Source organism: Oreochromis niloticus, linkage group LG11 (genome assembly GCF_001858045.2).
Source record: "Oreochromis niloticus isolate F11D_XX linkage group LG11, O_niloticus_UMD_NMBU, whole genome shotgun sequence".
Classification (NCBI taxonomy): Eukaryota; Metazoa; Chordata; class Actinopteri; order Cichliformes; family Cichlidae; genus Oreochromis; species Oreochromis niloticus.
Window position 1 is genome coordinate 6,963,306 of NC_031976.2, and position 25,560 is coordinate 6,988,865.

Sequence of the window (25,560 nt, forward strand, 5' to 3'; positions counted from 1 at the left end):
AATAAAAACATCAGTGTATGAAACATAATGAACCAGTTCTTAAAAGACAAAGTAAACAAAGTACCAAAACAAGGGAGCAGAGGCAAATAGAAGGCAGGAAAACTGAAAGAAGGCAAAGACTCCTTATACACCTACACTCACCAGCTGCTTTATTAGGTATGCTTGGTCAGCTTCTTGTTACTTGAATGGGATTTTGAATGTGCCAGTCTGGCACCATTTGCTGGTTGTTTGGCTGGTCTGAGTATTTCAGAAACTGCTGACCGCTGTTGAGAGAAGAATGCCCAGACTGCATGATGGAAGGACAACAGCAACTCAAAATAACTGCTTCTTACAACCAGAAGAGCATCTCTGAATGTCTCTGAATATGTTAAACAGGGTACAGCAACAGAAGACTACTGTGGGTGTGACTCTGAGGCTACAGTTTGCACAAGCTTAAATTGAACAATGGAAAACAGGAAAAACACTAACTGGTTGGATGTGTGGAGCAACATTCAGATGGTAGGGTCAAAATCTGCTATAAGCAACATGAATGCATGGATTCATCTTGCTTCGTATCAACTGTTCAGACTGGTGGTGGTGTAATAGTATCAGGGATATTTTCCTGGCACACTTTGAGCTTCTTAGTACTAAGTGATTTTTTAAAATTTAAACACCACAGCCTGAGTATTGTTACTGACCTTTTATGACTACAGTGTACTGATCTTTGGATGGCTGTTTCCAGCAGGTAAACGCAGTGATACAAAGCTAATATCATCTCAAACTGGTTTCTTAAGCATGACAATGAGTTCACTGTTCTCAAATGGCCTCCACAGTCACCAGATCTCAATCTAATAGAGCACCTTTGGGGTGTGGTGGAACAGGAGATTCTCAACTTGGATGTGGCGCTGACAAATCTGCAGAAGCTGTGTGATGTTATAATGTATTAATATGGACCCAAATCTCTGAGGAGTGTTTCCAGAAGCTTATTTTACTGGTGCCACAATTAATTAAGGCAGAAAAAAACTGCAAAAGTTGCAGAGTATACCTAATGAAGTGTCTGGTGATGGTATATGCTACAGCACTACAGGCAAACGTACACAGCTATTCTGGGATTCCGCGTGGATATGACACAAACATGCTCTGTAATACTAATACTGTCAACGTAAAGCATACATCTCCATGCAGATTGAACACCTGCATATTTTCCATGCCTTTAAATAACTAATATTTGCTAAAAATCTGTTTTAATTAGTGAGTCAGTCAGTGAGGTCTTCCATCAGCTAAAGGGACACTCCACTAATTTTACAACTGAAGGTCAGTTTCCAGTCATGGTGAGGGCTACTCAGTATGTGACAGCCGTTGTCTTCTGCCGTCCTTCAGGCCTTCATTACAAACTGGGACACTGAGTTTGAAAGATGTCGAGGGTGTAATGGAGAGACTTTATCATGTTGCATTATCCCATGCCAAAGATCTTGGGTGTTGACAACTTGACTCATGCTAAAGAGCAACAGTGAGGACATCTCAGCCTTTAATGCCTGTCTTTTTTGCATAGCTCTAGATTTTAAAGACTCGGACTACCTCGTTCAGAATTATTATGCATTTGTATTTTGAGAATTTCTCACACTACTACAGAAACATCTACACTTATGTGTGTGTGGGTGTAAAAGTGTGTGTTATTGTGCTGTATAAGATGATTTATATCTGTGTGCGTGTGAGAGGGACAGGTCATGGCCTATCCTGGTTTCTCTGACCATGTCCTTTTCTGCTTTCCAGAGACACAATGGGGACATTTTAACAATGGCGTCAGTCAAGCACCTGAGCCATCGGCGCTTTGTGGTGTCCTTCCAGCTCGACAGCGTACAGCGAACTGATCAAGACCTTTACCGCTGCGTCACTCAGTCCCCCAGAGGCTCCGGAGTCTCAAACTTTGCTGAACTCGTTGTCAAAGGTAAACACCCTTTTCCCTTTTCTCTGACTGTTATTATTGTTTTCTTTTAGCCTTCATTCTCCATCATCCCAGCCGTTATCATTTCCTGCCTTTCTTGGACGCAGTACAGTACTGCGTGTGATTGAAAGAAGAATTAAAAAGGAAACAGATACCCACAGGACATCATTTGTGCATGACTGCGAACGTCTCACGCATTTATTTCTAATTTATTTCCAGAGAAATTTCTTATTCACAACTTGTATGCTACAGCGACTCACTTGAAGGCTTTTTAAGTGGTATCCACAGTCTCCCTGGCATGTGCGGCATCCTGAGCTGCAGTTGCCAGATAGACTGCCATACCGAGCTCTTCAGCTCTCTGTCAGAAAGCTGTTCACTTGCCTGGGACTCCTGCAGCCCTTGTCATATCATGTAGCGCAGATGGTGACCTCACTACCATTACTCACTCCAACCCCACCGCCCTACACCACCGCTTTGACAGCATAGTAATGACATGGCTTGCGGGATGGTTTGCTGGCATAACAAACCCGAGCCCTCAGCAAAGTAAAGATGAGAAAGGAAAATAAGGATGTAAGGGATTCTCAATCCCCTTGTCCTCTACTGTATGCTCTTGTTATTACTTTTTTAAAGACAGAATGGAGCGCAAATGAGAGTGAGGACAAGCCCAAAAGGAGTTTTAAGCCAAGCTAGCAGAGTGGCTCTGTGGATATCGGTGTCTGTCGCTTGGCTGGCTGATAGACTGGTGCAGTCCACCACTTTGGTGGACAACCGTTGGATGGGCTGCTGTGAATTTTTAGCCAACAGTTATGATCCCACCACGAGGAAGCCCCCTGTTTTTGTAGGGGTTTTTTTTTAAGTGCTGGGCACATGAATGAGGTTGGTTTTTTATGCTTATTTTTGAAGATGTATTCACACTTCCCTCAGACTGAAAAACCTGGACATCAAAATGTGAAGAGTTTTCCTCCAGCACCATAATCTCAAACCATCCATCAACGTCAGCTGTATTTACTACTAATTAGTGAATGTTAGGATGCTCACATGCTTAAATTACATTGTGAACATGGCACATATGAGCTTTGTAATGTCTCGCTTCCATAGTCCTTTTACTGATAAGACAACGTGGGTTGATTTTAGTGTCGTGATAGACTGATTGCTGCAAAAAGGAGCCCCCTTTGCTAGAACGTTAGCCAGCGAGTGCCAGAAAACCAGGGCACAGCGAATGTACTTGACAGATGGCTGTGATTTGCTCACGCTCTCAGTAAATAAGTGTCATTGTGTCTTTGTGGTTGTTGCTTTCCTTATTTTGTTATAATCAGGACAAAGATGTTATTTCTGGCAAGGCTACACCACCAGTAAATGCGATGGCCAGTTAAGTTATTCTCATGTCAGCTGCCTGAAACTCCATAACTGGCTGTGCTCTTCGCTGACTTAACAAGGCTTTCATAAATCCCTTTTCCCCTCTGCTCTGCTAAAAAGAGCCTAATCATCCCCTTAATGAGTTGGATCTACTCGTTTATATAATGCAGAAAGAATGCGAGAATCATAGTAAAGCCCTTCTACTGCTCCACGGAGGGCTCGGAGATAGCTGCACGATTAATAAACATTTTTACCTTGTCCGTATGTCTCAGGCTATTGTTGTGGGCCCTGAGTTTATATGTGCACATATATTCTGTCCTAAGCATGTTTGAAAATGCATTGGCAGAAACATAAATGTAGCACCGAGGAATCCCACATTAAACAGACGGTAGCACTGAGAGCTTGGTTTGTTTTCATGGAAGAGACAACTATTAATGCACCGGGGAAAAAAATATGATAAATTAGCAGATAAAATTGAATTTACTTAAAGCGTGAAAGGGGTAGGTGAGATGCTTTGAAGGTAATCCCACTGGCTGTTTGCCTGTTTGCTCAAATTTGGCCTTTTATTATGGATGCATTCATTGACAGTTAAAAGATGAGCTGCTGCAGGCACAAAGAAGCAATACAGAGTAGAGGTGAAGTTGTCGAAAAACCCACAGAGAGGAGGGCCGTAAAAGACAGAGGCAGGGATGAAGGATTAGTCACAGCCACAGATCTAACTCTGATCTTTTCTCATGCTTTGTCCACATTTCTTTTGGCTTTCCCATCCCTCACTCTCACGGTTGCCTGTGTAAGTGTTTAGCGGCTTGGATCTGCCAGAAAGTGATGTGGGCAGTGGTATTAATTCTCGGTTTGCCAGGCTTTACCAGCAGTAATGCATTCAGCTCTTTCATCGTGGTGGCTGGCTGTCTGAGAAGTTGGAGAAAAACACGCACACCAATTATTGCCCGAGTTACAGAAAACGTCACGTTCAATGCGATGCATGCACAGCTGTTTTTTGCATTCACCCCTTTGCTAAAAAATTTATGCAAGGCTCTGAACGCCCCGTTAATAGGTATGACTAATCCGCTATTTGAACATAGTTTGACCTGCTCACATCCTGCAGTCTCTGGAGACTCATTTAAGACTCAGTGGGCTTTAACATAGCCAGAAATCTATTTGCATACGACTGATTAGTAAAATTAATAGCACAACTTTACCACCCTAGATTGTGCAGCAGTGCTGCCGGCCTGCCAGGAAGTGCTTTTATCAATACCAATGTGTTCTTAACCAGGAAAACGCTGCTTTTCATTTTTTCGACAGTACCCCCATCCCCCATTGCGCCGCCTCAGCTTCTGCGTGCCGGCTCCACTTACCTGATCATCCAACTCAACACCAACTCTATCCTGGGAGATGGCCCTATTATCAGGAAGGAGATTGAGTACCGTGCCAGCCAGTCTCCATGGTCAGAGGTGCACGGAGTCAACATGGTCACCTATAAGCTGTGGCACCTGGATCCAGACACAGAGTACCACATCAGCGTGCTGCTGACTCGACCGGGAGAGGGCGGAACCGGCCCTCCGGGACCTCCTCTCGTGAGCAGGACCAAGTGTGCAGGTGACTAATAATTGTTCCCCGACTCTTTGGTTCATAACAGCTTCACAAAAATGGGATTTTATAGTGTATGTATTCTCTCTTTTACACAGGAAGTGTGTTTTCTTTTAAGGATTTAAAGAAGATTAATAGGGTAAATGTACCAAACGATGAAATAAAGAGCTAAACACACTCTTGAGTAGTGTATCATCCATGCTGCATGGTACTCTCTGGAGTTTCCTATCACCCAAAATACATTTTGCATACCCCTGATATGCACACACATGATTGCGCTTCCCTTCTTGCAAAGCTTCAGCCTCGGTTTACGTGTTTACTAGTAAGCAGTACAAGTCCTTCCCTCTTGTGCCGGCTCGTTGATATTTTCCATGGCCTTTACCGCTACCTGTCACGCCACCTCACGTCGACGTGCCTCTTAGTGCACAAGACAATAAGAAGCCCCACTTGAAAGCTCCACGGGGAAGCTTTAATTTGAATACCAGATGAATGTCTGCCTTATCGTTAACATCTTGTTTATGCCAGTGTGTAGCTCTAAATCTTGTATGCTGTCATGTGTGAAGAGACGATGACAGTCTTGTCAGCTGTTTCCTGTTTGGAGTTGTTACAAAAGTGAGAACTTTTCTTTTTTTAAACATCTTTTTTTTTTTTATTGGGGGTTGATATTGCGTGGAAATAGCTCACCAAACAACACGTTGTGTTTCTGAAAAACCTCTGAGGAATCTGCATTATTTAGGCAATGCAGTACCCCCGAGCAAACCGTAGGAGAATAAAGTACGTTGAACGCTAATAAACCGTAAAGCGCGAGGCAGCTCTCATCCTCTACTTTAGCTCAACTCAGTGAATTTCTAAATCAGATAGGCTTATACTTTTAATTTCGGCTAAGATAATACCTATAGATATGGCCCCTTCATATGATGAAGCCGTTCTAATAAAGACCCTCAGCTCATTGTACTGATGCCCAACAGCCACACACTGTAACTTAAAAGAAGCTTACAATATGCGACTGCGCTGGTCACGATAATCTGCTAAAATTCAATCAGTGAGGAGCTGATAGACAAGTTCTGACTCAGTCGCTGCATATACTGCACTTATCTCATAAGAAAAGGCATATTTGTTATCACTGGTGTTCTCTGAACTCTGTAGCCGAGGAGACTGAAAGGGACTTTATTTGCTGCCAGCATGGCAATATTGCTTTGACGGTTATTTAAAAGATAACAGCTGGCTGACTGCAGTAGCTAGTCTAAAAAAGGGCTTCTTTGGTATCTACTGGAGGAGACAGAAATTTTATTTAGCAAGTGTAACAAATGGACAAGAATCAGCAGGTGAAAGATTTTCTTGATTTGTCAGAAAACAGTGAAAAAAGCAAATTTTTTGGCTAATAATAACTCAAAAATGTTGATTTGTGCCTACTGTAATTTAAAGAGACAGTTCATTATCATTTTTGACTCTTACTTTATTCAGACTAACACTTAACAATTCCCCAAATCTTCATTTGTTTGGGTCGTTTTAAGGTTTTGCTCTGATCAGGCCCTTTTATTGTTTTTGTTCATTTTGTCCTGCTCGCGTTTTCCGTCTCTGTCGTTTGTCACTGTTCAGACACAGAACACCCAGGAGAAGAGCAGGGCCCCATAACCGTGCTTGCTTTTAAATATACATACAACAAACTGTGTTAATGCAGATGCACACACAGAAGCTGCAGGTAGTCATTACCTCTGCCTGAATCTGCAATGTGTGCGATGTAGTCACAGACACACAAAATGGAGAGCTTTGTGTTACCCAAAGGCAGTCTGTGGATTCACGTCTTCCATGGTCATCACTCTTCTCTATGCCCAACGGTCTCTCCCTGCCACACACCATCCCTCACATATCTTCCTACCCTGCTCCACTAGAGCCTCCCTGGCCTCCTCTCCAATGACATATTAAAGCTACTCTCCTCTCCCAACAGCCAGAGACACCCCTCATTCATCAGGCGCCGTGAGTGAGCTCTCTGCCCTCCTTCGCCTATCCCCGCACACTGCTCCGCAACAACGAGAGACAGAGAAAATTCCCAATAAAAAAAATAAATAAAGGTTGATAGCAAGAAGAAGTAGAGTAGAGGGAAGGCGATGGCGGTGGAGTCGGGGTAGTTTTTCAAAGTGAGAGTAAAAATGAAAGCGAACGTGCGAGAGGTGAAGCGAGAGCGGAATCATAACGTACGGAAATTGCTTTCACAGTTGCTGCTATCGGTGTTTGTGAAAGTCACTAAACTCTGCCTTTAATGATGTATTTACATTTCAACCACTGTGACATTAGGTTGTTCAGCCATGTGTGGGATAAGTAATACTGCTGTGTTTGCTGAGCTGTTAAACAGGGCATTTAGATGCAGCACTAGTTCAACACAGAGGAAGTGTAGGTGAAATTAATTTGGCCCATCAGTGTATCTTGTACATATATATTCGTGTGTGTCTGTGTGTGTTGTGGGGGCTTCATTTGATTGGCTTTTGCATGACACAAATCAGTGTTTACAGTTCTGACACGTGTGTATTTTGTTATACACTTCAACACTATGAATCTCCTCCTGGTGCGTCTCACATTCTTGACCCTTCAGTAGCTCTAATAACCGGCTGTCTCCCAGAGTTCCCCTGACCCAAACCTTCAAACCATCTGGTCCACACCACCCCTGCTCACCCTGCATGCTACTGCTGAATCCTGAATACAGACAGACACACATGCACTCGCTGCTGGCCCGATTACATTTAAGTATGAGAAAATAGATCGGCGGGGTTGCTGTTGTTGTTGTGGTTTGGTTTTGGGGAGGGTTGTAATTATCCGGTGAACAGAAGGGATATTTTGGACCCTCTTTTGTATTTAGGAGGAAAGTGAATTTCCTCTCCCGAAGCCGTGTCTCACCACCGTGACTAATCTCACTCTTTCACGGTGAAGCATGTTGGCTAGCCGGCTGCGCTGTGCACATATACATCCTCATGGTGGCGAGCCATGCTAGCGCCGCTGTTGTAAAACTAATGGCCGTGAATGTGAACACGGTCTCCACCTGGCTCCGATGGTCATCCAGGTGTGCCTGATGAGCCATTGCTGTGATTATCAGCACGGTGCATTAGCACAGCTTGAAGCCCCTCAAGTAAACCACAGAGGAGAGGCGAGCGTTTGTACTGCAGGTGGTCCCCAAACTATGCTAATGGGCTTCCACCTGCTGCTGGGTCACTGAACCTTCTGGAAAGCCCCTGCCCGTGATGCTTTTGGTCTGTTAAAGGGAGCCAACGCTGGAGCCCGACTAAAATTAGGCACATTAGGAACACAAGTGCTTTGCCTTACTTGGCATGTCGTTTATCATGTCTTCCATTCAGAGGCAGAATTCCCTATATGGGCAGATTTGGATTTCTGTGTACCAGGGTGTGAGTGAATGTCGGTATAACACAATCTATACTGCTGCTGTCCCATGCCACAATTTTAGAGGAAGTAATAAACCAGAACCAATCGCATCTTCTCTAACTTCCAATCTCCGTTGATCACCACGGTGCTGTGGGCTTTCATCCATGTTGGGACGGCTGCAGTTTTCATGCCACGGGGTGCCAGGGAACGGGTGCCCGTGGCATACAGACAAATAAGACGAGGCTAGGGGAAGGGGCTGGCACAAATGTCCACTTTGAGAAAACCCATAATGAGCACACTGTGGCCGCTTTGGTGGCGCTTTCATCAACTCAGCAGTTAAATGCCTCTCTTTATTTAGCTCTCAGACTGTGCAGACTGTCAACTGCACCATTAAGACAATCCTCAGTCACACTGAACAATGGTACATTAACATTTCTTACTGGGTGCAGTCTACTACGATGCGATTACCATGCCCACCCATTTATCTACCGTCACATTAGTCTGGATGAGGTTCAGATCAATGCTCTCTTCATATTTCCATCTACCCTGAGATGCCAGATAGCAAATTAAAAGAGAGTTGGTGATTGCAGAGACCTTTAGCATAGATTGGAACTGTCATAAAATCTCCACTGCTCTAGCTAAGTGTCTCAGACAGTCTGGAATTTATATATATATATATATGTATGTACATATGTATGTGATGTCTGTTTGTGTGCCTGTGTGTCCTTGCACAAGTACAGAGCACCTTTCGAATCCATTTTCTCAGATAATACTTGTCTTAATGCATTAGCCCCTGCTCAGTGATGCATTAGCCACTTTATTTAAGTTCTCTGCACTAATCTGTGCTGCAGCGAGAATCCCTCTGAGTGTGCAAGTCAGCGAGGGAATGAAGACCTTGGCCAGTAACCTCAAACTCCACTGATCTCTTGCTGTACCCGATATCTTTGCTGTCATTCCCTGCCTCCCTGGCCCATTACTCATCATGCCCTATTAAAAGAATAAAGCCATACAATGCATTATGTAGCATATTGCTTGACAAAAAAGGCATTGATTGTGTTAATAATTGCCACTGATAAATACCTCCATTGATACGGAGGATGTCCTTGGCTTAACTTGGCCTCGCTTCAGTTTCGGACGTCCTCCCGAACACTGGCCGGTCTGTGCCTCTGTGCATAGAGGCTCTCTGTATCTTTCAGTGAGCAAATAAATTCAAGGGGAATATCACAGACGGAGCTGTTGTTCTTTTAGTACGAGTTAGAGAAAGTCGGGGTTAACCCGCCAGTGACCAGAATTAACTCGGTGCCTTCTAAAAATATGGACCGGGCCACTGCGATGACCCGTTAGTAACACTGACCAGTGGAAGTGAATGCTCTTGTGTTTTTGTATGTGGATTAAACCTCAGGGCGAAGGAGTGAAACTACTGCATGGCCACTTTGCTCTGCGGTATGGGAAAGGGAGTAGACTGGTGGGAGTGCAACAGCAACCCGCGGCCTGTCCGATTAATTAGCGCAATTTGTGTGAGTTCCTGTTCTGCCATCGGGGTTGTGGGTGTGTTGTGCTGGCAGCAAAATGACCTCTACATTGTGGCAGGGCAGTATGGCGGCACGTAGAAGAGGAACAGCTTGAAAACTGCCTGGGTGGTCCTGTTATATTAGTAATGCAGGTTATTTGGTGGATGTTCTGTCAAAAATCCAATATTTCACAATAAAAGCTTACCTGTGTCTTCTCATATCCTTTCCCTCAATCTCTCACAGAGCCCATGCGTGCATTACGGGGACTCGCCGCCACAGATATCCAGCCCAGGCAGTTGTCCCTGCAGTGGGAGAATTTGGCGTTCAACCTGACACGCTGCCACACCTACTCAGTGTCCCTGTGCTACCGCTACACCATGGCGGGAGGAGGCGGCGGCCACAACACCACCGTACGCGAGTGCCTTGCAGTGGAACACAATGCCTCACGCTTCACGCTGCGTGATCTGCCACCCTACCATGCCATCCATGTCCGTCTGTCACTGGCAAATCCAGAGGGGAAGAAAGAGGGCAGAGAGGTCACCTTTCAGACGGAGGAGGACAGTAAGTCCCAGAAGGAGATTACAGAAAAGACAGTAGATAGATGGTAAAAGACGGAGCGCAGAGAAACTAAAACCGAATAGAGCCACTGGATGAATGCTACACATTCAAGGTTCACTACCAGTTTATTAGATCTGATAATGATAAAGCAGCCAAGTGCAACATTAATATCTGGTCCCATGTTGATTAAAGTTATAATGATTTCAGTGAAACCGTTTTATAGTGGCGGATGTAGTTTGTGTTGCTGTTGAACTGCGTTGCTTCCTACTAACAGGTGTTTCTGTTTATTATCTTTTCCACCTCATTTATATCAATGAAGGGAGGCTAAATAACAGAATCACCTTGCTTTATATTGCAGTACAACTGAGGGAAACAAAAAGCTGAGAGCTTCTGAGATTAAAATAAAAATCCAATCAACACCTTTCTGAAACACTTTTCTTCAAAAGCATTGTAACCTTGATGAAGGTGAGAATATTGTAGGACTGTTGCTTTGAAGCGCTGTAACATTAGCAAGGTGCACTAATATTAGAGCAGCTGGGAAAAGTCTTAAAGCTGCTCTCGCTCCTTAACAGCCAGAAACACCCGTCATTCATCAGGCCTTCATATTATAAATGTTATTTTCTTAAAAAAAAAACCCAAACAAACAAAAATCCTCTGCTCTCCCATTATCACAAAGTACAAGTTCCAGTAATATGTGGTTCCCACTAAATGTTGGCAGTCCAATGTTTTATTGCCTTAAAGCATTTGCTAAGTTTGTCACATGTTCTCATACTAAGTGCAGGTTACCATATTGAAACATACACCGATTTGGATCACCTCCCCAGGATTGTGTCGTCCCAGTTTTGCTTGCAAAAAAGCCCTGAGCTATCGAGGCATGGACTTCACCAGACCCCTGAAGATGTGCTGTTGTACCTGGCACCAAGATGTTAGCAACAGAACCTTTCAGTCCTGTAAATTGTAAGATGAAGCCTCCATGGACTATGCTTGTTTGTTGAGCATATCCCACAGATGCTTGATTGGATTGAGATTTTGAGGGGAATTTTGAGGCTAAATCTACACCTCAAACTTGTTGTTGTGCTCCTGAACCATTTTAGCTTTGTGACAGGGTGTGAAAGAGGCCACAGCCATCAGGGAATACTGTTTCGATGCTTAGGTAGTGATATATGTCAACGTACCATCCGCATGGATGGCAGGAGCCAAGGTTCCCCAGTAGAAAGCATCACACTGCCTCCGGTGGCTGGTCTTCTTCCTATAGTACAGGGCTACCCAACTCCAGGTCTCAAGGGCCGGTGTCCTGCAGGTTTTAGGGTACGTTCACACTGCAGGTCTTAATGCTCAATTCCGATTTTTTGATCAAATCCGATTTTTTTTTGTCTGCTTGGTCACACTACAAATAAAATGCGACAGCAAACGCGCTCTAGTGTGAACGCTCAAAGCGGCCCGCATGCGCAAAAGAAGACGTCACACACAACGCGCTCTGTTTAGACCCAGAGCAAACAGTATTGTTTGACTGATGGCCCTTAATATAAAGACTTGGGACTTTACGTTTCCCAATTTTTCCTTTAAGTTCTTTTGTTATTTACATAATAATGTAGATAACCTAATAATGATCCTTATTGCTGTTTTAGAGAGGAGCGGTGCTTCAAAGGATAGTTGCAGATTTCTGTCAGAATCTGCAGATTATACAATACAAATAAAATGTTCACGTTGTCTTCCCAACAGTTTCACTGACATCTACACTGGATGGCCAGGAAGCATTCGCGATGTCTTCTCCGGCGCTGATAATTGGAGTCTGTCTTGTGTCAGTGACGTAAAAGACGGATTTAATGCGACATGACCATTCAAACAGCAGTCGCTTTCTAAAACATCGGATTCAGTACCACATACGAAAGTGACCCAGATCGGATTTGAAAATATCGGATTTGTGCCGTTCACACTGTCATACCATGATCGGATATGGGTCGCATAGGGTCAAAAAAATTGGATTTGATGTGCTTTCATCTGCAGTGTGAACGTAGCCTTAGATATATCCTTGATCCAACACAGCTGATTTAAATGGCTAAATTACCTCCTCAACATGTCTTGAAGTTCTCCAGAGGCCTGGTGATGAACTAATCATTTGATTCAGGTGTGTTGGCCCAGGGTGAGATCTAAAACCTGCAGGACACCGGCCCTCGAGGCCTGGAGTTGGACACCCCTGCCATAGTGCATCCTAATACCAGGTGTTCCCCATGGTAAGCAACTCACACACATTGGGCCATCCATGTGATGTCAAAGAAAACGTGGACCCTTCTTCCATGGCTCTGTGGTCCACTTCTGATGCTTCGTGCCCATTGTTGGTGCTTTCATTTGTGAACAGGGGTCAGCATGGGTGTCTTGACCTGTCTGTGTCTATGCAGCCCCATACACAACAAACTGCAGTGCGGATGTAGATTCTGACACTTTTCTACCAGAACAAGCATTACCTTTATCTGCAATTTGACCTACAGTAGCTCGTCAGTAGGACCGTGCAGAGCACACAGACCTGCCTTCACTCCCCATGTGCATGAGTGATCCTTGGTCACTGGTAACTTTGCTGCTGGTTCACCGCTGTTCCTTCTTTGTGTTTGATAGATATTAACCACTGCAGATTGGGAACACCTCACAAGAGTTACAGTTCTGGAGATGATCTGACCCAGTTATCCAGCCATCACAATTTAGCACATCTCAGACTTGCTCAGATCCTTAGCTTTGCCAGATTTCTGCTTCTAACAAATCAGCTTTGAGGACAAAATGTTCACTTGCTCCTTAATATCACCCACCCACTAACAGGTGCCATGATGAAGAGATAATCAGTGTTATTTGGTTCACCTGGCAGTGGTCATAATGTTATGCCAGATCGGTGTAATTCTACTTTTCCGTCAGTGTTCAAAATACACAAATCCATTATCAGTCCAGTTTTGTGTAATTAAAACTTCTCCTCCCATCTCCCTTACGCATTAATACAGAAAGTGTGACCGTCTGACTGAGCCCAAATCAGCATCACAAAAGATCCATTTCATTTTCAGATGGAAATAACATAAAAGAGAAAACATATCTGAGACTCGGGCAATCCCGAGATAGGATTTTGTTCTTATGTCTTATCTCCTATTATTCCTGTGTGCCTTCACAGATTTTCTGCGTGGTGGCTAAAGGAGAAATCAATTCTGCCATGGACAAAAAAAGGAAAAAAATCTAACCAAACAAGATTTTTCAGAAAGCTGTATGCACACATATGTACAGAGAAAGATAGAAAAAGAGCAGCCAAATGACAGAGTGAATGTTTTTCTTCTACTTAGATAAAGATGAATATATGTATAAATACAAACAGTGCGTGCCAATTAGAACCACCTTTTCCAAAAGTCCCGATAAGCAAATTTGTCGTCCTGACTAACCTAATTCAAAAAACAGTCAACTCAGCTGTTTGGCTCTCGCTTTAGCCTCAGGCCTGAGTCTCACATGACAGTCTTCCTCTGCACAGTGCTCGCACAGACCGCTGGGACCCGGACTTCAACTGAATGGCCCAAAAACTGTGTATAGTTGAGAGCTTAGGCGTTCACATATTCATCAGTATATTTAAGCTTTGACTGAAGCAGAATAAAAAATATAATTCTTTTATAATATTTTCTTTTTTCTCGTCTTTGTTATGGGTGCATAATTTACGCAGTTCATGAATAAACTGTATCCTTTTTGTGAGATTTGCCTGCCTGCTGCTCTGTGTGTCAGAGTGCTTTGTGTGATGCGTTGCTCTGGGCCACAGTGACATTCACTCTGTGATATTGACAGGAGAGGATCAGTGTGTGATTAACCCTTCAGTTTCCCTGACAAATGTTTATTCTGTAATTTCTCATAGTTCCCGGAGGCATCGCACCGGAGTCACTCACCTTCACCCCATTGGATGACATGATCTTCCTGAAGTGGGAGGAGCCTGTTGAGCCCAATGGACTTATTACCCAGTATGAGGTGAGCCGATGGAGACGTGAGGGTGAATTTCTTCGATGTGTAAATTTAATTGGTTGTAGAGTTTGGTGGATTGGGGCAGGTGCAAGCATTTAGTAGTCTCTCTGTTATCATCGTTGGCTCCGCTGGACTTAAAAGTTGACTTAATCAACTAACATGGTTGCTGTGCTGTTGCTTGCTCATTCTTTTAATGATTCTGGAGTTTAAACTTCTTCAAATCTAATAACAAGCAAGGCCGTACCTGTGCATATCAGTGGCTGGATATTTGATTAATACTTCTCTGTGGATGCTTTATCTTGAACTTTATTCAGGGTTGCCATTGTTTGCGTACCAGAAACTAACTGGGAAAATATTTCTGTGTACAAAGTCTGCAAACGTATAGATGTCAAAATCCTGTACTGTCTGATGATGATGGATCAGTTCTTTAAGTGCAGTCTATGACAGTGATTTTAGACTACAACTAAAAGAAAAGATAATTTCATATGCTCAGATGAATCTTTAAAAAAAATGAAATTACATTGATCTACAGTAAAATAAACACAGATATTAAACATGTTATTGCTAGGAAACCATCAAACTAGCTTGTATTCTCCAGCCAATAGTAACTCTGATATTCCTCTCCTGCCCTGACAGACAGCTGGAAAATTTAATTTGAACCTGACTTTGGTTGTTTAAATAGTATTATGTTTAATCATATTTCAACGTCCTGTTAAACATTGTCGGCATTTTAGTAGAAAGACGCAGAGTGAGGTCTCTGTCAGTTTCTCTCCCTCACCTGCCATCCAAGCTCTCCTTTCCTCCTGCACCATGGAGCCTTATTTGTAAAGTGGCTTTGACAATACAAAGAAAAACCCAGTAATATTCTAAATAAAGTTGTTAAATATTATATACTACAGATGGAAAGCCTAGTGGTATTAACCCTATTGGTATTGTATAGAAAAGTGAGCATAGGGATTGTATGAATGCATACACTATAGCTGAAAAGAAAAGCGATGCAGGGATGAGTTTTAAGACTTCAAATGTAAAGAATAACAAAAATCAGTTTTAATAAATTTAAACATCCTTAATTTTGTAAATCAGGCAAATTAATGAAAGACCATTGAGCCACTGAGTAAAACGTGTGCCACCAACAGTGTGTCGTGAGAGACGTAGGTCATACAAGCTGCCTGAAAAAAGGAGACTGACGCTCTGAACTCAACTATGATAGAATCTTCTTCTGAGATTTTGAGTGACAATCACTCCTGGGTGTCATCCGAGGCAAAACCTCCCCAGAATATAAAATGCCTGCACAGTACAGATGCCTCACTCACAGTTAGGGTAAAAGTCCCAGTGCAGGCATCTGCTGTGTGACCTCTGGAGGATGAAACGTACCTCCAACACATAAAGGGCTGCTGGGATAGTTGGTAAGGTCTTAAAGCTAAGCAATACTAACAAAATGCACAATCAGGCGCTTAGCTGCAGGCTGAGCTCCTTTATTGGGTTGCTTGCATCATACATGCGACTAAACTCATAAATTAAACTGATGTGGATGTAGTTTGTTCTACTGCTTCCATACCATTTTTTTGTGGTCAAGAATAAAATATAATTTTCCCATTTGGTTTGATAAATTTAGAGGTTCTTTTCAAGGGGTTGTTAACTTTATATTCAATATTTTTACCAGCACAAGAAAATCTCCAGCAATACAAAAAAAAAAAAATAACAAACCCAAACAGCATTTCCCTGGAACTGAAACGTGCCTGTTCTTTTTTCCTTGTTTCCTGCCTAGTGCAAAACATATTTCCCTCTCTAGTTGCTGAACCATTTTCAGCATTACTGCAACTGGCACAGCGCAGATAAAGTATGTGCTTAATCACACAACCACTCTGCTGCAGTTGATGCTTTTTTCTTTTTCCACCCAACGGACAATGCATGTGTCTTTACAAACAAAAATAGCAGCGATGGCTGGATAAGCTTTTGCTGACCTTGAGCACATGGCTTGGACACTAAAACCGGTCTTCTTGTCCTGTAGAAACACAGAGTGGCACTTTAATCGATACACACATTTTTGCTGTAGGGCTTCTGCTTAGCTGGATAATCATTTTGCATTTACTTTACACTCTCTGTCTGCAGTAAGCATTCAGTAGGCCTGCCTACCCATGCTCAACTCTTCCTTCCGTGGCTTCTCTTACAATGTCACCTCAAGGATATATTAAATAGGATTTCTAGTTTGACATATAAAGTGGAGGCTGCACAAGATTTTTTACACTGTAGTGTACACTGATCTTCCTCAACTGACAAAGAAAGCTTTATACAAAGCTGTAGAAATCCTCTTCATTTCTCTCAGATTAAACTATTGACCAGTCTGCCTGAGCCTATCGACCGCAAGGCTGTCCTGCAAGCCCTCCTCGTTCTTCTGTGCTGGGTCTGGCATCTTTTATGAATGCCTTTGTAGCAGAAACACAGTGGTCTGTCTGTTCTCAGTCACTGGACGGCTCATAGTTCCATCTTCTCACTACGAGCATGAGCAGACATTAAGCTCTTCTCATGATAATCAGCAGAAGCTTGTGCAACGTGCACGAGCACATACGGTACGCATCGAAACGTGTGAGTGTTCGTTTCTTCAATGAAGTGGATCTCCTCCAGCTCCACGTTTCCCTAATATGCTCACCCTTGTCTGATTGCGGTAAGGTCATCTCATTTAGCTCTCCACTATTTCAAAGAGCATAAGTGGAAATTCTCGTGAGGTAGAGGCACAGCTAATCACCTCTCGAGGAAAAACTTTTGAAAAGATTACACTTTTTTAAGGACACTCTTGCGCACCGATTTCGTAGTGTTAACAAGTGTTAATTGAACTCATAAACACTTCACAGTATTGATTTACATGCTTGGAAATACTTTTTAGTGGGTGGCGCTCAGTCTCTGGCCTTCATAATGAGTTATTTAGTCAGAAAATCACTTACGGCTCACAATGCTTCTCACCAGAGCTCCAAGTTGCTCATATGCCTTGGAGCTAACGGCGCCAATGCCAATCAAGACGTATTCACCTGAAACTGGAAACCCACATGAGCAATTAGCACGTTTATTTAGTGAAGCAGTTTTTGTTCCGTGTCAAGTGAATCATATCAATGAAATATTTAATTTACTACTTATGACCGAGCTATTTGTGCACCTATTTGATGAACTCAACTGGGGGAAAAAAAATGACACTTGAAATTTATTAGCAGGTATAACAATAAAGCAGAAACATTTTAACTGTTTTTTATGCTGTTTTTATTCCCTGTCTGACAACAGATCAGCTACCAGAGTATCGAGTCATCTGATCCGAGCATCAACGTCCCAGGACCCAGGAGAACCGTGTCAAAGCTCAAGAACGAAACCTACCACATGTTCTCCAACCTCCACCCTGGAACGACTTACCTAATCTCCGTCCGAGCACGTACGGCCAAGGGCTTTGGCCAGACGGCCCTCACTGAGATCACCACTAACATCTCTGGTATGAGCGCCGCTGTCGGAGCACCCGTGCTATCATGGGGGCGGTGCGAAATCTGCCGTAAAATCGTAAAATAGAAATGAAGGAGGCCGTGTAGAGGCTGTTCTCTGTGCCATCGCTGCCTATCGCTAATGCAGCATGGAGGTACAACAGTGAGACTTCACCCACTGTGTGCTATAATTAGAAATCAGGTTTTCTCTCTTTTAACCTCTGTATCTTCTTCCCTCGCTGAGGCAAAACTGCTGCTCCCAGAGTGCAAGAGCTATTTTCCAATTGCCTTTCCAATCTAGTGGCACGCTGTCATCTCACAGTCCTCAAGACATAAATTAACTTGCAGGTAGCAGGAAAGCACAACAGAGGGGACACTGCTGTGCGTTATGTATGAAGAAAGATTTAGAACATTCTCGGGACCAGAACACCCCTTCTGAGAGTCTCAGAGCTTATTACTGGTGATAGAAATCCAACCTTTGTGTTTCTGTTTCCTTTTAATGATGCATTTGCGCTTGTTAAGGGATGAGATTACACCTCTGAGGAGCACACAGCACGACCACTCCCACTGTGTCTTGCTCGCACATTTACTCTCTCTGTCCCCATCTCTTTGCAGACAGGTCCGGTTTGTTTAATTATAGATTTAGTGCACAGGCTCACTTGCTGTATGGCAGACAGCAATCTGGCGTGGAGCCAGACCACAGATAGAGTCCAAAAGTCTTTGCAGATCATCCTCAGCCTCCTCCTCTGGCCCACGGTGCAGGACATTCACTTACACTGAGCGTCTCTCAAATCTGCACTGACAGCTAGCAAACACTGAACACCTTCAACAGCCACTACTGTCAGCATCTTCAAGCAGCACCCACCGCGGAGTATTCTTCCACGCAAGTTTCCTCGTTTGCGTGCACGCGGAGTCGTGGCTGACGCGCACTAATCTCTCAGACAGGCTCAGTGTGGCAGCAGGCATCGAACCCTCTTTTTTTCTTTTTTGGCAGCACGTAATGTCGACAAATGTGCATCTGGTTTTCCTCAATAACTCACCTTAATTGATGCGTGCTCTTTTCTTCTATGCTATTAGTGAACTGCTTTTTAATATGATAATTATCGATTCCTCATGAATAGTTTGCTCTCTTCCCCCTCGCTAATTGACTGCTGATATTAAAGAGAAATGTGCCGCCACATCTCCAGGGAGGAGCATGACTTTAGCCAAATCCTTTTAAATGAAAAACCCATTCAATTTAGCCTCACTCCCTGTACTTTTAATTAGACTTGTTTCTAAGACAACTAGAAGGGAAATCCAAACATTGTACTTAAAATGACAATATGGGGTTTGGGTATATTAGCCCGTTTATCCCTGTATGCTGACAAAGGAACGAGTCTTTGCTCAAAAAGACAGTTTGTGCAGCTTAGACCAGGGGTGTCAAACATTAGGCTCGGGGGGTCAGACTCTGCTCGGCAAAGACTCCAATCTGGCCCACAGGGAAGCTTTGGAAAATTTCTGACTTTCACCTGTATTTTCATACTTTTTACAGCTTTTCCCACTGATAAAGACCTCTCCCCCAGTCATTCATGTTAAAATTACAGGGCCATCTGGGCAATGAGCAAACAGATTTATTTTGTAATTTGACACAGTTCTTATAATTTAAGCCCAAAGAGTCGTGCTGGTAGATTTCTTTTCACTTGCTACAATAGAAAAACTTTATCATGTGGAAAAATTGATCTGCACTGTAAATGTGGAGTTAAACTTCTTGACTGTACATTGACAAAATCAAGTTTTGCTGATCCGACCCACTTAAGGTCAAAGTGGGCTGCATGTGGCCCACAATTCAAAATGAGGTCGACTCCCTTGACCTTAAAAATTCATCTCTGAATTTCTAGTTCCATAGTCTAAACTCTAAATATGAAGATGAATAGTGATGTAGCTGTGTGCACACATTTTTTATTTTAATGACATGGCGAGATATGCCAATGTATCAACAACTGTCTGCATTGCTACTAGTTAGTGTACTATGAGGAAAACGTTATATAGTGAGAGAGTGAGGCTCAGTGTTACGTGACATTTCAAGGATGAACATGTTTATGTGAAAGGACAAAGAGGCAGAAAGAGTGTATGAACTCAATTATTGTTGCTTAAATGAGCACTGGCTAAGGCTAGACGTGTGCTTATTTGCGTGTGCTTTTATTGTTTTTGACATGTAAGCTTTTGTGTCTGGTGTCTACAGCTCCCACCTTTGATTACGGAGACATGCCGTCTCCGCTGAGTGAGACAGAGAGCACAATTACTGTCCTGCTGCGCCCCGCCCAAGGCAGAGGAGCACCTGTTAGGTGAGGAGATCATTTCAGGTACAGATAAATGATTTTCATCAATGCTCCAGGATTATTAAAACTGCACATCCGCTCTCCGTACAGCACATACCAGGTAGTGGTCGAGGAAGAAACTGGGAAGAAAGTGAAACGGGAACTGGGGGTGCAGGAATGCTTTCCGTTGCCCATGTCACACGGGGAGGCCCAGGCCCGAGGGACGCCTCACTACTACACAGCCGAGCTGCCGCCCAGCAGTCTGCCAGAGGCCAGTCCCTTTACTGTGGGTGACAATCACACGTATAATGGCTACTGGAATAGCCCTTTGGACCCCCGCAAAAGCTACCTTGTCTACTTCCAGGCTATGAGCAACTTCAGAGGGGTGAGTGACTATAAACTTGCACTGGTGTTGCAGCAAAGCTGGATACTTTGTTTTTGCAGACCTTGTTATAGTCTGTGTCAAATTGTACCAATGACACTCCTGTTCTTTAATGTCTTAAATTTTCTCAAATCAGTTGCAGGCCTTTGTATGGAAAACTGTTCTGTTCACCACTGATACTGACACACAAACACACCCATCTCCATATTATCCCAGTTTAATCCCTGGCCAGTGGTACTCAAATGAAGTCTGAGCCAGTGGTGTTTGGTGTTAATGAGTATCTGTATTTAAAGTACTAATGCTGTGACTGATGTATTGTCTGGACCTCTGAACAAGCACTTATGCAGTGAAAGAGGTTGTTGGATGAAAACAAACTGCGCAGGCAAATGTAACTACTTGAAAACTACAAACGCTTACATCCTACACTTTGATTCTCTGCAAACAAAGCATTTCTGAGACAGGAATTACTTGCATGTATTACTTACAGCAAACAAAGCTCTGATTAAGTGGAATTACTCAGAGTAAACAATCCACTTCATTCGCCTCCTCTGTCCTGTTACCTCCATGTCCTTGTCTGCTCGCCTCTTTCTTTATGCAAATAATTAGTTAATTATCTTTGAGAAATATCCAGAGGTAGCTGACCAAGGTAACGCAGAACTAAACCTGAGGCTTTTACACGACTGCTTTCCTATCCACTCGCTAAAAACTTGCAGACCTTGTTTCCACACGGCTGTGCTTCCTTCCATTTCATTGTTCTTGAACAGACAAAGACCTTCAGTTGTACCCAGAGGATGCCACATTACCTTTCCAAATTCCATTACAGGAAGAGCTGCTACCTGGGTGAGGCAATTACTTAAGGATAATTGGGCACAGGTGCAGCTGATCAGTGGTAGAAAGCTGCTGCTTTAATATTCACAGACTGTGGCAATGTAGCTGAGAGTTATTGCCGTAGGTAAAAACACAGTCTTCTGTGATCATCAGCTGGTGATAAATACGTGCAAGCTGGGTCACTCGTGTCTGCTTATTTTTTCCGATTTCTGTCTGCTGCTTTTTCATTAGGAGTGTGTGTGAGTGTTTTTAAAAATCCTGCAAACAGGAGCTGGGTGGCTCGTCCCCACCGGTAAGATCTTTTTCCAACCCAGTGAAAAAACACACGGATGGAGTGCTGTGTGAGCACTTCACACAGCTAGGCTACCAAGAATGGGATTAGATAGGGGCGGCCTGGCTTTACCGGCGGATGGGATTAGGCTTTGTTTTGCCTGGCAGGGGGCCAGCATCCATGACCCACAGTGAAGGGAGCACAGTGCCAAATCACACAGCCAACACTGTCCTCAGTCCTTTAAACATTGCTTTGCCTGGAAATACAGATGCAGTGAGTGTTTAAATCTGTATATCGGTGCTGCAGGAACGAACCGACTTCTCTTAAATCAGCTTTTAACACAAGGAGTTTTAGTCAGAACAAGTTTACCCTCACAAACACATTATTTCTGGTAGTGTGTCAGACCTTGCTCAGTGTTCATTGCTTAGCACAGGATCTTATTAATATAGCTTTTTCATTGATGTCAGTGTAATAGCTGATAACCTGTGTGACGTCAGTGAGTTCAATACAGTTAAATCCAACCTATGCTTTGTATATAACCCACACACATCACAACAGGATTATGAAAACCCAAGGATTGCAGGAGAAAAGGTGTCATATGCATAATGTAAGTATTAAAAAGTGTAAAATAGCAGTAATTAGACTGCTAACAGAGCACACAGTTATATGGCATGGCACTTAGCTTGTTAATGATATTAACGTATCATTAGCAGGCGCAGTTTTTCACCTCCCAGAGTCATTTAAAAGTGGCCACATCCAAGTGCTAATGACAAAGTGTATTAAAACCACCAAGCACATGTTCGTGTTTGGCTCCTGTAGCCTGCACGGACCAGAAACGGTTCAGCAATTGCTAAATGCTTTGTCCTGTTTTGTATCTTCCTGCTTGTGCTCCATGTGCATTTATGCATCACAGGCCTTTTCACATTTTCGCATTGTGCGCACACTGTCACAAAAATGTAGGCCAGAAAAGTGAACGTTGGCATTTTGAATTCGATTGCGTACAGAGGCACAAATGCATGTACTGGGGATATTTTTGTAGTGGTGTTTTGTGAAGAAGAGAGCGAAGCGTAATTACTTTATACCTGCTCGTTTTTAGTGGAAGAAAAAAATGTAAAGAGCACTCCAGAAGCTGGCAATGAAAGTAGTTTCTCTCCCAAGAGTGAAGCATCTGAAAGTCACATACACCTGGATTAAACACTTGTTGATGCCGTGCTGACGTAATTGTCGTCTTTAACAGTTATTTAAGCTGTTGCACCCTGGGGGGGCAAACAGAGCTGTCATCACGTTTTATGACTTATTGGGATGCCTCATTATTTCAGAATCTCTGTGGTTTATTTAAGGTTTTGTCTTTGTGAAGGGGAAACATTGAACCTCTATAATGGTGGAACAGTTTGAACAGTATATGGGACCCATAATATTTGGCATTTACTCATGCTAATTATCTAGAGAGTGGCTGTCAAGCCTCTGTAATTGCTTTGATTGATCCATCTAAAGAGGTACTTGAAAAGCTGTGGATACAGGCTGTAGCTTTGAAGGATACAGCATACCCATTTATAACCACTACACTTAGATCTCCAAACTTTGCACACACATACACACAAACACTGTAAAAACCTTGAGTGTGTGCCATAGAGCCCTGTGTTGCATGTTGGCATTTGCGTTTTGTATTTAGAGCTGCCAGGAGCCACCAGCCCCTCTGGCGTAACTGGCACAGCGTGGGGAGACATGTGATGTTTCTTCCACAATCTGGAGCTTGCCAATTAACACTTCTGCTGAGCTAGTGCACAATGATTTAGATATGCGAGTTGAAGAATTTACTTGTCCATCACGACGACCTATTTTTCATCATCTGCAGTAAGGAGATGTAAATGTATCTGTCTTAATTTGCCAAAGCTTGTAATGATTGAATGTATGAATGATTTCAAATGCTTTCTCCATAAAGTAGACTGCTTCAGATGAATCAGCTTTTTTTCTTTCGTAAGGAAAGTGTTTAATGTAATTGAGTCAGTCCACAGAAGGCTCAAAGTCCCCAGTCAGCATTTCTCCTGATACATGCAGTGGAAATGAAGTGGGTTGCACTTTGATGAATAGTATTAATTAAAACAAATTGATAATCATTTGATAGCAGTTGATATAAATTATATTAGAAATGTGGCTTAAAGTAAGTTATATAAATCCACCTGTCAGCTTGGTTGTATTGTAGTACTGTGCAAAAGTGTTTCTTTATATTTTGGTAGGAAAATGAGAAATTGGTGCAGCGATTTATCGAACCATGCAGACATACATGGAAATATAATATGTAGCATTAACTGGTATAATATTTGCTTCTCCCTGTTTCTCTTCCTTACCAATGGCTTCTTGACAGCCATCTTTCTACTGAGACCATTTCTGATTAGGCTTTAGTGAAAAGTAGATGGATCAACTGAAGGGCCAGCTTAGAGTTTATTCACAAAGAGTCCAACAAAGCTAGATCCACTTGTCAAGAAAGCAAGCTAACTAGCAGCTAACTAGACTAACAACAGCCAAAATATCTTGATGCATGCTCAATCATCCGGGTAAGTAAATCCCAAAGGTTGATTGTGTTCATCTGGACACATTGTTTTCAATAGGAGAAACGTTTTGTCACTTATCCAAGTGACCCTAACTGCAGGTTTCCCCAACCTTAAAAAAAACCTTATAAACAGTAAATTGCACAATAACTGATGCAACTAATAATAATAATAATAATAATGATAAACAGCGAAAATAGCAGCCGTTACCAACAGAAAAGTATATCCTCAACAGCACCTCAGTATCAGTCAGAAGTGAGTTTCACTGGCTCAGATCGGACTTCTTTCACAGTTTTTGCATTAGTAGGGGTAAGAAAACGGGATTCAGTTGACTCCAATCTGCAGTCCACTGATATCTAGTGGTGAGGTTTTACACACTGTTGGGCTGGAGAAATGGCACTCTGTGTGACGGACATGTTTGTTTACAGTTTGATTCTGTATTTTCAGATTAAACCACGGAGTTAAAGACTTGTTCAAGTGTCAGATTAAAAATGTATTTTCAATTTAAAAAAGCAATACAACTGGAGTTTGAGGAAAGCTCGTTTTGCCCATTTCTGAATGGAAGAATTTGCATAATTGTCCCATAATGCCCGAATTAGCATCTGTGAATCTTAATTTGATGATACATCTCCTCCATGAGGTGGCAGGATGGAATTGGATTACAGTCTTGGTTCCCATTAGTGCTGTTTGACAAAGGTTCTTTTCATAACAGAGAGATGCCATCAGCTGAAATTTGAATAAAATGAATGATTTTTTTATAGCGATGGACTGGTCTGAAACCCCTCCTCTTAATTATGCTAAATTCCTTTCAACATTCATCGTTTCTCCTTCAGATAGACTCCCTAATCTCCTTCTCATACACTTCGCCACAGCTCTCAGGTTTTAGATATTTTTTTGTTTTCTCATGTCATTAGCAGGAATCTTAACTTGTGAGGTAATTCGTCCTTTTACACTCAGTCATTTTTTTCCCTGCTAGGGTCTTTTTTGTCTTTATCATGGAGTAAATTATGCTTTCTTTGGAGACGTGAGTGCCACCCACTCGTGTTGAGTAGTTTGTATTTCTAATCAGAGGGTATGAACAATTGAAATGAAAGGCGTCATCATGCTTCTAGATGCAGACTAGCATTACTTCTAACATTAAGTCCGTACTGCTTGTCTTGGGAATAAACATCGTATTTTTGAAAGCATTTGTGTGTTTTTATGTGTTGTAATCATAATTTTTTCACCACATGATAAATGTGTGCGCCACGGCTTTGTATTTCACATCCTCTCTCTTCTATTATCACATCTCTTTCATGCAAAATGCAAAGTGACACTTCCCCCCTGACGTCTGTGTTGTCTTTCTCTTTCAGGAATCTAGAATAAACTGCATCCGCATTGCTCGCAAAGGTAATTCAACATAAATATCTCACCTCCCAAAAACACTGTGACCTGAATCCATTTCCCTGCATCATTTCTAAATAACTTGCAGTATTGTGCACTTTTGTAG

At 42.7% G+C, this 25,560-nt stretch overlaps 1 protein-coding gene and 1 long non-coding RNA gene across 6 annotated transcripts in view; one reads left to right on the forward strand and one right to left on the reverse strand.

Annotated features, from left to right (window-relative positions):
• Window positions 1-25,560, forward strand: part of ptprub (protein tyrosine phosphatase receptor type Ub) — a 182,693-nt gene that overhangs the window by 109,398 nt on the left and 47,735 nt on the right. For all 5 annotated transcript variants that reach the window (XM_005456695.4, XM_005456696.4, XM_005456697.4 and 2 more), the window contains 8 exons: window positions 1,753-1,927; window positions 4,583-4,876; window positions 9,994-10,311; window positions 14,180-14,289; window positions 17,557-17,758; window positions 19,966-20,068; window positions 20,153-20,426; window positions 25,424-25,460. In XM_005456695.4, the coding sequence (XP_005456752.1) occupies window positions 1,753-1,927; window positions 4,583-4,876; window positions 9,994-10,311; window positions 14,180-14,289; window positions 17,557-17,758; window positions 19,966-20,068; window positions 20,153-20,426; window positions 25,424-25,460 (1,513 nt within the window). The remainder of the gene's footprint in view (window positions 1-1,752; window positions 1,928-4,582; window positions 4,877-9,993; window positions 10,312-14,179; window positions 14,290-17,556; window positions 17,759-19,965; window positions 20,069-20,152; window positions 20,427-25,423; window positions 25,461-25,560) is intronic.
• LOC112848280 (uncharacterized) lies at window positions 17,770-21,219 on the reverse strand. The gene is made up of 3 exons (XR_003222324.1): window positions 20,909-21,219; window positions 20,160-20,325; window positions 17,770-20,061 (listed from the first exon to the last, which is right to left on the reverse strand). It is a non-coding gene; the product is annotated as an uncharacterized LOC112848280 (long non-coding RNA).